The sequence below is a fragment of the Artemia sp. Qi Xiang Cuo genome, chromosome 12 (genome assembly GCF_049724085.1).
Source record: "Artemia sp. Qi Xiang Cuo chromosome 12, ASM4972408v1, whole genome shotgun sequence".
NCBI classification, from domain to species: domain Eukaryota; kingdom Metazoa; phylum Arthropoda; class Branchiopoda; order Anostraca; family Artemiidae; genus Artemia; species Artemia sp. Qi Xiang Cuo.
Window position 1 is genome coordinate 35,846,370 of NC_142805.1, and position 12,432 is coordinate 35,858,801.

Consider the following 12,432-nt stretch of genomic DNA (forward strand, 5'->3'; position numbering starts at 1 on the left):
TTTCCCCAGAGCGTTTAGTTTGGGTATTAACTAAAATATTCCTTTTTCAAATATTTAGAAGAGCTTATATGACAAAATATTGGCGTTAGATAAAACCTGACCACATTTTCAACTCAGCATAAGAAGTTGCTAGGGTAACAGAACTACCCTAGATAATAATTTTTCCCCCTTTAAAAAATCAAAGCATTAAAAGGTCCTCAAGGTAAGAGAAAAAAGTAAACTAGAAAATTATCACAAACACACTTCGATACCTGAAAAAAAAACCTCAGCGTGTTTTCGAGCTCATCGTAAAAAGATCAAATACAAAAAGTTTTTTGGCCCCAATACTGTGTCGAATAGTGAATTCTTTGGACGATAGGGTTAGAGTTTGTTACTAGTTTTTGATTTTTCACGATAATGCAAGTACCCATCTTCAGTGAATGTTTCGCAAATTGTTAATAAGCAAGTAAGTAAGTAAATAATTCTTTTATTTAAATAGCTATCGTAGTACTAAAAAATGAACGCCAAATTACGCTACTTTTACAATCACAAAAGAAATAGAAAAAAAAAAATAATAATAAGGTCACTTATTAAATATATTTACAAAATATGGCACGAAGGAGTTTATCTGTACAGATGGTGGAAAAATAGATCGGTGTTTAGGACCCCAAACGGGATAGCAAAACTCGAGGATAGGCCTGATGTAGGTTGTATACGCCAGTCAGAGTTGGCGATCAGCGAAGCCCAACCTACGCATCAACTTGTAAAAAAATTTGCATTTATTATCAAAATTTGAATAGAGAATATCACAACAAACATTGAAATTGCTTAAATTCATTCTACTTGCTTTAATTTTCAAGAAATGGTGATGAAGACATGAAACGAAACAAATGAAATTTCAGATTTAATTTGCTTATACTTACTGCCAACTGCGCCCTCTACTTTATTTTAATAGAAATAAAATAAAATTACGGAATGATTGCAATCGTTAGACTACTTATTTAAAATTTTTTGCCCTTAAAATTTCTGCACCCGGGGCAAGTGCTCTGTCCCTCCCCAAAACCGCCTCTGGTCTGCTTTCGTATGCAAACGACTTACTAATGCTAAGTTGCAATCTTACTTCTTTGCAAGAGAATATTCACCGTCTGATTACCGGATATGAAAGTATTAGTTTAAGAGTTAGCGCACTGAAGACTGAGTTTTCGGAATTTACTCCTTATGCAGCAAGGCAGTGAAAATTATATGTGACAATTGAGCGAACAAAAATTCTCCCTGGAAAATCTATATAGTATCTGGGAATAACATACGGACAAGATATTTAAAGTTCACGTTTATTGATAATTGATAAAATTACCAAAAGTATTCGATCAAGTTATGGCAAGCTTGTCTCTTTGAAGTTTAGTCGGAACAGGAATATTCTTGCAAAGCTTTACGTAGCAACTGCTCTCCCTCACCTGCTGTATGCGTCACCGATACTAAAATTCTGGTCTGTTTGCTACAAATATTTGGACCTTTTTCTTAGATATCTAGGGCCGAATAAAGGGCAATTAGGCCCAAAAGGGTCACGCATTCAAAAGGGCCCCGCGTTACCATCGAAACGAACAAAAAAAAGGATTTTGAAATTTAAAGCAAATTGTTTTTGATGATGAGGGGTAAATTATAAGTTGTTCAAAAAATTAGAAGTATGTTTATTTTAATTTTGTATTGCTGGATGAGATTTATTAATGTATTTATTGTCATATAACATAAACTTTATAATATAGTAAACTGATATCCGTAAAAGTTCATATCAAATTTATTGAATTTAATCGGGATAGTCCTTTATTAGAGAAATTTCACATTACGTCCTTCAACTACTTTTCGTACAAAAACTACTATGCAGGTATATTTTGTTCAGTATTTAATATATAGAGAGGGCCCCGCAAAAAAATCCAATCAGGCCCCGCATCTATTCAATCCGGTCCTGTAGATACCCGCTCAGTGAAAGAAACACTTTTGTTCTAAGATCCCATTATATGGTGGACCCGATTGACATTGTGCCGTCCTGTAAAAGAAGGGCCGAAAAAAGGACAGCTGAGTCCTTGTGCGACTTTTAGCTTTTTAGCCTTGTGCGACCTTATCTACGAGTTTCAATGAAAAAGTCGATGTTTGATTTTATTCCTTGCGTGTTGAAGTGTTCTTTTCTTTCCTTTCCTTCTTTTTCCATTACTCCTCTTTTCTTGCTTTCTTTATATTGTATGAGCAGGCACAAATAAATCCTTATTATTATTATTGTGTAAATTTTGATGATTTCAACGTCAGTTCGTTTTTCCTGACAAATAAAAAGAGAAAAAATATAGGTTAGTTTTAGACTTTGTCAAAGCAAATACAAAAATAAAATAAAAATTAAAGATCCCACACTGCTCCTTCTTCACTCCCATCCCGATTCTATTTGAATGTTTTGTCTATTCTTTGCTTTTTCCTGATTATTTTTGTAACAATAAGAATTTTTACTGGAATAAAGTATTTAATGAAACCGCTTTATTTTTAAAATGGAAAAGCAAGTATAAAGAGTTTTTACTCAAAATTTAAACATAAGTAAAGTAAAACAATATGGGCTTACTCTATTTTTTCGAGCTCTTGGTGCTAAATATAGATCCATGCATCTTTCAAATCTCTCTTTGACAAAGGACCCGTAACCCGGCACAGACCGCAAATTCGAATACTTTCGGGGTATAAACGGGTATTTTCTTTTCCACGGTTCTTCATCGAGACTCTTCCATGTTTCAAGCTAAAATAAAAGGATAAAAAAAAAAAAAAAAAAAAAAAAAACATAATAATGGTTGCAGCAGTTGCTGCAACGTAGTAAGAGACGAACCACAACCGATAGTATAGCAAAGATTCATAGACATTACCAAAGGAGTTTTGTGTTAGTACCCCCTCCTTTCATCCCTATCCGTCAAAAGCTGTGTTTAATGTTTTATTTTCGATAAACCATGCCATATGCAATGATTAGGCTATTGCATGTACATATACAGATGTATACACGGTGGGGGCTCCAGGCACTTAGATTTAAAAAAAATTCCAGAACATTTCCTCAACATTCTCATATAATTCATTTTTTTGTTCTTTTGAAGGATCCCCGCCCCCTCTAACAGAGAGAGGGGGGAGATTAGTCCACAAATCCATACACAGATTTGTCCACATAGAATACACAGTTCCTTATATTACACACTAAAAAGAATATAGTTCACTGGGACCAATTTAGAACTGTGCTACTGATCTACTCTTTCATTTTTTTTTTCGGCAAAACCAAGTCACGCCCATTCACAGAGTACTTCTTCCATTTGCATTTCCAGAAAAATTAGACGCGCAAAATCACCGTAATTTTAGTGGCTTATTATTCCGAGCAACTAAAAAAGAACGAGAAACAGACGGTAGCATAGATTTTAATTTTTGAGGCTAGTCATTTTACAAAACTAAGTTCGTTTTATTTGTATTGGGCAGCCAAATATTGACTTAACGCATTTGTACGGGTTGTGGATATCTCAGGCACAAGGCCTTACATTGTTTATACCACTTAGTGACCGTAACAAGAGCAAGTTCTTCCTGTCTCCGAGGTGTTTTTGATAATTAACAGAAACAAATAAATAGAAATGGCTTTAATCAAATTAGAAAAAGAACGAGTAAAAGAGAAAAAGATAAATCACCTCAAAGATTCAACATATTCTTGTTCGTTTTATGAGATTTGACATTTTCTGGCAATGAAATTTTTCTGTGTATTTCAACTATTCGAAGAATCTTCAATGTTTTCTTACGCTAAACTGCGTAATGGCGTTGAATGAGCTGTTAGAAGATCTTTGACGATGTTCCCATTAAAAGCTATGGTTTCTAGCAAACAAACACAAATCGAAGAAACAAAGGTCTTTAGCTAGAGAGAGAGAAATAGAGAGAAATAGAGAGAGAGAGAGAGAGAGAGAGAGAGAGAGAGAGAGAGAGAGAGAGAGAGAGAGAGAGAGAGAGAGAGAAAGAGAGAAAGAGAGATATGATTAATGTCTATTACCTCTTTTTCAGTGAAAAGATACTCTGGTGGTGGGTTGTAAGATTCTGCGTGACCAGGAAGTCTTATCTTAGGAGCAGCAATATGGCTCTCGATCCTTTTGATGTCTTCAGCTTTATCATCTGAATCCCAAAGCATGTAAAATTGTGGTCCTTCCAGTTTTGGTTTAACCATACTGAAAGATGTAAAAGAATATAGAAAACAGAGAGAGGCCTAAAAAACGATCTTAGTGACTGAAAATACTGAATCCGAGGGACAGCAACCCAAAGCGAAAAGTCGACAATAGAGGTAGGAACAGAACATCAGAATTACTGACTTTGCGATAGCATCGAAATCCAACGAATGAAAAACAGCGTTTCTTAACAAACATACTCGGCACTAGAAACAATATACAATTCATCTATCACATTACAGAAATACAGAGCATAAAGAATACTAAGCGCGTTTAAGCACATGCAGTTTTATTAACCTTAGCAATCTTACAAACCTGTTTTAACCTAGCCGTTCCTGAGATATTCCAGATATGGTCTTGTGATAATCTGGATACATACAGAGTTATTTTGACTAAGTTCATTCCATACCCTGTCACAATTTGTAAGAGTTACAACGATTTAGAAAGTCACGATGTCGCTTAGGGTCCCGAGGTTTCAATAAAGCAGGCTTACTAAGTACATGTGATATCTCATAGGTAAACTGAATAGATTTTTTTCAGGATATCCTGAAAGTCTTTATTATTTTTATTATCTTAAAATTATTCTTTTATTCCTTCGTAATTCTTAATATTCTTCAAATATATGATAAACAACGGAACGATGCTAACCTGACGTATTCTTTACCAATCCGACTTAATGCGATAACTTGGAACATTTCCACTGACAGACCAGATCATATATTCATACTCAGGATTGTAAATATACACTTCCATTGACAATCCAGACATAAAAAAAATGCTATTTTACAGACAATTGGGTTCTCGAGTTCACATTCTAGATCGTGAATTCAAAAACTTAGCTCGAAAGAAAAATCATGGAATGTGACTGTTGATTTTGCCAGTTCGTGGGTTTATATATCCTGCTGGTTCACAGTTTACAATTCAACAATCTAGTTTTACCAACTTCTTTGTTCCACTCAAAATTCTGAAACCTGTCTGAAAAATCTGGTTTGTCAGAGAGAACGGCCTCTTATTTTATTTAGCACTTACTACTACTACTACTAACAACTCTCTACAGCACCAAGCCACCTGAGGCCAATACAGCTACGCACGCTCCTCCTCTGTCCTAATTTATTCAAACCTCCCTCTTTACACCCTCCCAGAAGGTTCCCATTCCTTTAAATCTTTCTTTATGACGTTCTGCCACCCCAGAAGAGAACGACCTGCTTTCCGTTTAGCCCTAGACGGTTGGCCGAAAAGGACAATCTTCGGCAATCTGTCATCTTTCATCTGCACAACATGCCTTAGTCACCTCAAACGTACTTTCATTATAGCCCTAGAGAGCGGTATTGAACCAAATTTTTCGTACAGCCTGTTGTTTGAAATACAGTCAGTCAGCCGGGTACCCAGAAAAATCGGTAAGCAATTTCTGTGGAAAACATCTAGCAAATCTTCATCCGCTTTTCGGAGCACCCATGCTTCAGAGCTATATTTGACCACTGTCATCACTGTAGCTTCTAATATTCTAATTTTGGTTTGTAGACTTACCTTCCCATTCTTCCAAACTTTTTTTTAACTGTGAAAAAAACACCCTGAGCCTTGGCTATTCTACTTTTAACATCTTCAGTACTCCCACCATCTTTACTAATAAAACTACCAAGGTAAGTGAAGCTGCCCACCTCATCAATCTTTTCGTTATCCAACGTCACCTTTTCATCGTCACTTATTCCTAGCCTTAGTGACTTAGTCTTCTTAACTTTAATTTTTAAACCCAATCTAGAATCCTGAACTCGCAAAACCTCTAAAAGTTCATTCATTTTGCTCACACTTTCATCTAGGATGCTTAAATCATCGGCATAAAACTAGCCCTGACAAGTCACCGAACATTTTCATTCCGCTCGATAAATTGAAAGTAATATCAGGTGGTAAGCATTGAGTGCAATATTGCCCAATTCAACACACGGAGGCGAAACGTCTATTTTCGACAAATTTAGGGACACTTTCATTAAAGTGTAATTTTCTCCATTTAAAGTATACACCGCTGCAGAAATTAGAAGAAAGAAGGAATATATTCACTTGACAAGCTTTAACATTAAATTTTTTACACCTTCCGGTGGCAAAATGGATTGATTAAAGCTAAGAACTTCAAAGGAAACTGTCCAGTTAGGTAGGATATGAAGCAAAAAGTAATAATAAGGGACTATGGGATTCGTCCAAGGACCCAGAAGAGGTAAAAACGAGAAAAGGTATAAAACTCGAGATATATTCTTGCTTCAGGTAAGTTTCGTTGTGTTTAAAATACAACGGTCAATGATGAGCTTAAAAATATAACAATTTCCACCACCCATAATTTATCTGTAAGAATTATGAAATTACTTTTCTCTTTCCAAAACTGTTCCTGAAGCTCCTAATGCAGCTTGTTAGTCAGAATTATGCAATTACTTTTCTCTTTCCAAAACTGTTCCTGAAGCTCCTAATGCAGCTTGTTAGTCAGAATTATGCAATTACTTTTCTCTTTCCAAACCTGTTCCTGAAGCTCCTAATGCAGCTTGTTAGTCAGAATTATGCAATTACTTTTCTCTTTCCAAAACTGTTCCTGAAGCTCCTAATGCAGCTTGTTAGTCAGAATTATGCAATTACTTTTCTCTTTCCAAAACTGTTCCTGAAGCTCCTAATGCAGCTTGTTAGTCAGAATTATGCAATTACTTTTCTCTTTCCAAAACTGTTCCTGAAGCTCCTAATGCAGCTTGTTAGTCAGAATTATGCAATTACTTTTCTCTTTCCAAAACTGTTCCTGAAGCTCCTCATGCAGCTTGTTAATCAGAATTATGCAATTACTTTTCTCTTTCCAAAACTGTTCCTGAAGCTCCTAATGCAGCTTGTTAGTCAGAATTATGCAATTACTTTTCTCTTTCCAAACCTGTTCCTGAAGCTCCTAATGCAGCTTGTTAGTCAGAATTATGAAATTACTTTTCTCTTTCCAAAACTGTTCCTGAAGCTCCTAATGCAGCTTGTTAGTCAGAATTATGCAATTACTTTTCTCTTTCCAAAACTGGTCCTGAAGCTCCTAATGCAGCTTGTTAGTCAGAATTATGCAATTACTTTTCTCTTTCCAAAACTGTTCCTGAAGCTCCTAATGCAGCTTGTTAGTCAGAATTATGAAATTACTTTTCTCTTTCCAAAACTGTTCCTGAAGCTCCTAATACAGCTTGTTAGTCAGAATTATGAAATTACTTTTCTCTTTACAAAACTGTTCCTGAAGCTCCTGATGCAGCTTGTTAGTCAGAATTATGAAATTACTTTTCTCTTTCCAAAACTGTTCCTGAAGCTCCTAATGCAGCTTGTTAGTCAGAATTATGAAATTACTTTTCTCTTTCCAAACCTGTTCCTGAAGCTCCTAATGCAGTTTGTTAGTCAGAATTAAACAACATGTCCCCTACCAGCAAAGTAATTGCGTTGTAGGTTTCAACATTTTTTCTTTAAACATCAAGAATTGAATCAAAGATTTAAGCTCTTGGACTTTTCAATTTACTAGCTTAGAATGTCCAGGAAAGCCTATCAATGAACCTCCCGATTCAAAATTTTTTTTTTGACTCTTCACAGTACACAGTATTTTGACTGGACACAGTAGTTTTTATTTTTGTTTTTAAATCTGAACACCAGAGTCAACCAAAAAAGCCGTTCTTCGGGTTTAAAAATTGTTTTTGTTTTTGACTCTTCGGAGTAGTTTATGACTTCATATTCTAAATTGTGATCACATGTTTCTGGACTCTTTTTGAACACTATATTTTTTTTGTCAGTATTTTAATTAGCCTTTAGTCTAATTTTAATTTATATTTACTTGTTTGCTAGATATTGTCTTATTTTCAAAATATTTGTTAATTACATCGCTTTAGGTAAAAAGAATATTTAAGGAATAAGGAAAAAGTAGAATACGAACAATAGAATTTTAGAATGGCAAACAGGATTAACTGAATATTTTGATCGATGAATACTAAAGACTCACAAGGGTGCAACACAAGACGCACTCTGATAAAAAAAAAAAAAAAAAAAAAAAAATCGACCATTTCCAAGTAAAACCTGCTATACTACTCTATTTTTACCTGGTTGCGCCATCAGCGTTTTCTAATTCAGCAAGTTGAAACAACACTGTCATTGACGACAAGGAATTTTCCAAAGCCAATTAACATTTCCGAAAAAAATCCTCTAAACATTTTCGCAGGCTGACCAATGATCTGCGTAGGACAGGTACCAATCTCTCGATTTTCTACCTTCCACTAATTTTCTACCTTCTACCAATCTCTCGATTTTCTACCTTCGGCCGGTAGTGCAATGCGTGATTAGGGACAAATCCTCCGAAAAATCCCCTACACTTAAAATATTTTTACGCAGGTCTACTGCTTATGGCATTAACGAATTTTAATTTTAATCAACTGGGTAGCGCTACACTCTCAGTGACACTCAAGGCCGTATCCAGGGTGATGGATTTGAACCCCCCCCCCCCCCATGAAATGTTTGCCCGACTCGTAAAAACATAACAAAAATGGAAATAAATAAATTGTCGATGCATTTTTTTAAAGCTTTTTTGTAAACTTTTAATTTTCAATTTTCAAAATTTTAATTTTCTCAACTGGGCAACAATATACTGGTAATAACACTAGTCGCTTTTAATTCTTCGTAACACCCCTGCCAAAGTACCTAACACGTAACTCTATTCATTTCTATTTGCTTCGATTTGGATTTAAAAAAGGTAACTTTGATGTGCATACCTCAAAGGCTTCAATGCACCCATTTTCATCATATGAATAAGTTTCGCCACCCTTTTAGCTTCATCCTTAGAAGGTAAGAAAGATCTTTTGTGAGGCGGTACATTAACAATTGGAGTTTCCATGACATCTTGTGACGAGAACCAATAGTTCCAAGGCTAGAAAATTTGAAACAAATCATTAGAGCAATTACTTAAGTTCAACACCATGTAATTAGAACTAAAACACTGATGCCCACAGTTCTAATCCTTAGGAGGGTTAAACATATACAAAGTTGACTTTTTCCAGGAAGAGGAGCAATGATGTCCTTCTGGCTGGTGGCCAAGGGAGGATACAAGTTATCAAAGTAGAATATCTCATGTGGCTATACAACGACAAATTCAATTATCTTGCCCGTGTGTTCGCATTTAAGGAGGGGTTGGGTCTCCTTAAAATTCATAACATCTGAAAAATAAATAGGTCAGAATTAACCATGGTTTAGCTGATTTCTTAACAAAAAGGTGACCAGGTCTCAGGTGAAACTATGAATAGGCTCCTAATGGCTGACCACCCCTAGGCCTCAGCCAAGGCTACTGAGTAATACTTGATGAACAAGTCATGAGTAATACTGAGAACCCCATCATATATATAATAACATATACGTAATAAAAAAAAAAAAAACAAGCGATACGGCTCAATAGTAATCGAAAATTTTAAAAACGGAACTTTGATGTCAATAAATGTATCAAAAGAATGGGCTTATAATGCTGATTCTAAATATATGAATTTTATTAAGTTTAGTATTACTCATCAAAGGCTACGCAAATCATTACGTGCTATAATGATGGGGTAACTTGTTTCATGACCTATTTAATTTACAAGATGTAAATTAAAACCGAGGGAAAACAGCCTTGTGTCATTAATACAGATGTGACTACATGACAAAAATTAAAAGTTTATCAAAAATAACGAACAAGTATCACATATTAAACTGGTAAAACATTGCATTTTGCACCAAAAATTGCCAAGATAAACCAACCGCCGGATAAGATAGAAGAGAAAACTTAAACATTATAGAGAGCATAAGCATTTGGAAAACAGAAATGGAGTCAAACAAAACAGCAATGAATAAAAAAAGGAAAAAATAAATTAAAATTAAATAAATCGAAGATTAAAGATCACAGCTAGAAGAAGGCATGGATTAGGAATGTCGGAATGGCTATGAAGACTTCGAATGTTTTTTGACATTCACTTTCATACATTTGAAGTTGAAACGGACTGACTTTGAGCGAAACAGAAAACGCTAAGCTAAGACTAATTTTACAACCCCCTTCTCCACTGTGTAAGTATGTTATACATATTGTGAGTAATAAAATTCAAGTGATTCTTTTCAAAAATAATATTTGATCTGAAGTTCACTTTGCAGTATCTTTAAGCAATAATATCACTCGAGCCTTGGAAAATTAAAGTAAATTAGGTAAAAGGAATATACAACAAAAGATATTGCGTATCGATTAAACAGTTTGTGGTAACGAACTGGAAGTAAAGAGCGACTCGGCCCTACAGTAACCAAAACTCTATAGACTGTATTTTTGATAATAATAATTAATTCGGTTTTCATACTGATTCCAAATAAATAAAATCCATTAGGTTTAATTTTACCCATCAAGAGCTACGACCCTGAGAAAATTTGCCTGATTTTCCAAAAAGGGAGGAAACAACCCCAAAAAGTCAAGGGATCTTAACAAAATCACATCATCAACATATCAGACAACCTTACTGTAGTGTAGAGGTTTCCAGTTCCTACCTACAAAAATGTGAAATTTTGTATTTTTGGCCAAAGATAGATCATATTTCTAGTGCCGTTTTTCAGTGACGTATTTTTTTTGGGGGGGGATGGCTTTCCTGAAGGGGAGGATTTTCCACAGGATAATATTCTTTTGAGAGGAAAGTTTCAGAGGGAAATTTTTCAGGCAAAACTATAAAAGGGTGAGGATGAAAGAGGATTTTCTGCGATGACTTGAAAAACGGTCAGAAATTAAATAAAAACCAAGTTTTTCGACCGAAAGTAAATAGCAGCATTAAAACTGAAAACGCACAGAAATTATTCCGCATATGAGGGGGACTATCCCCTCCTCAATCTCTCGCTCTTTACGCTAAAGTTAGACTTTTTGTCACATTTCCCTAAAAAAGACCACTCAAACACAAGGGTCGTTAAATTTGATTGAGAAGTATTTTTAAAGAGTTTTCATACATTAGCGTAAAGAGCGAGGATTGAGGATACGGATTGAAATCCTCATATACGGATTAATTTCTGATGTTTAAATTTTAATGTTGCTCTTTACTTTCAGTTGAAGAAACTTGGTTTTTTATTTAATTTCCTTAACACAGATCGTCCATGGTAAATATAGCCTATATAAATACCTCTGTATCATTTACTCCGCCATCAGGCACTCGATTCTCAGTTAGCCGTTCCAGAAGCTGTACATCCTCATCGCTTAATTTCATTTCAGCTCCAGTTGATGGATCAATCACCGTTCTCCTACGAGATTGTAAAAAGTCAAAAGGGTAAAGATAATATAGCTTTCTATTTTGTCCAGACATGATGGTTTATTACTACATGGTAGAGCTAGCCCTGCCACCAGTTTTCTACTAGAAAGCATTTCTTCCCAACCTAAAGAGTCCTTCTCGTTTATTGACTTTTATTCTAAGATCTAAGTTTTATGTCTTTTTTTTCATATTTATCTCACCCATACTGCCAAAATCCACCTTAAAACTTCTGCTAATAGTCAGATTATCTCTTCTCCCAAGACCAACACATACGAGACTAAAATTCTAATCTAAGATAAACCTTTTCAATGCCAATTTATAGTTGAAAGGGAATGAATTAAGTTAACTCAAATTCATTTCGCAAGTTTGAATTGTGGAACTAATTCTGAAGATTTGAAGTATATTACAATCTCTAAACTAAAAGCTTGCAATATATGGGTTTGTTTTTGTTTTTGTTCCGCGTTTGTTTTTGTTTTTTTTTCTTCGGCACTTTTCTTGAATATATTATTTCGTTTCGCGCTGAAGAAGAGAGGCGTTTGTCCTGTCGAAATATATTTTGTTTGTTTATTCAGTATTCTCGTTTGGCCTTAAAAACCCCATTTTTGATCGTTTCCTTTTCTTATATTGCAAGCTCCAAGGTAACTTGGGGTAGTGTGAACCAACTTTTATTAATTAATCGTTCATAAAGGATATTAAAGGAATGACAACAAGCCTGTTGCAATGAAATAGCCTATATCCATCAACCAAAATGGGAAATCTCACTGAGACACTGGTAATATTGAACTTTTTTAGGGCATAGAAACGGTAAATATAGTCAACATTTTCTCTTTTTCTTAAAGGGCTTTCGTACTTCTAACACCTAACCTGATTTCATTATGACACCCAAGGGTTTCGGTAATGGACAAAATAATTGTTCTTGATATCGTCAGCCAAAAAACCTTTAGAGTAAGAAAAGATTATCAGCCTTA

General features: G+C 35.0%; 1 protein-coding gene across 1 annotated transcript in view; it reads right to left on the reverse strand.

Annotated features, from left to right (window-relative positions):
- Window positions 1–12,432, reverse strand: part of LOC148946067 (ribosome biogenesis protein BOP1 homolog) — a 69,690-nt gene that overhangs the window by 18,386 nt on the left and 38,872 nt on the right. The window contains exons 5-8 of the mRNA XM_089098040.1: window positions 11,339–11,456; window positions 8,939–9,093; window positions 4,022–4,193; window positions 2,582–2,749 (exon numbers count right to left, since the gene is read on the reverse strand). Of these exons, the coding sequence (XP_088954166.1) occupies window positions 2,582–2,749; window positions 4,022–4,193; window positions 8,939–9,093; window positions 11,339–11,456 (613 nt within the window). The remainder of the gene's footprint in view (window positions 1–2,581; window positions 2,750–4,021; window positions 4,194–8,938; window positions 9,094–11,338; window positions 11,457–12,432) is intronic.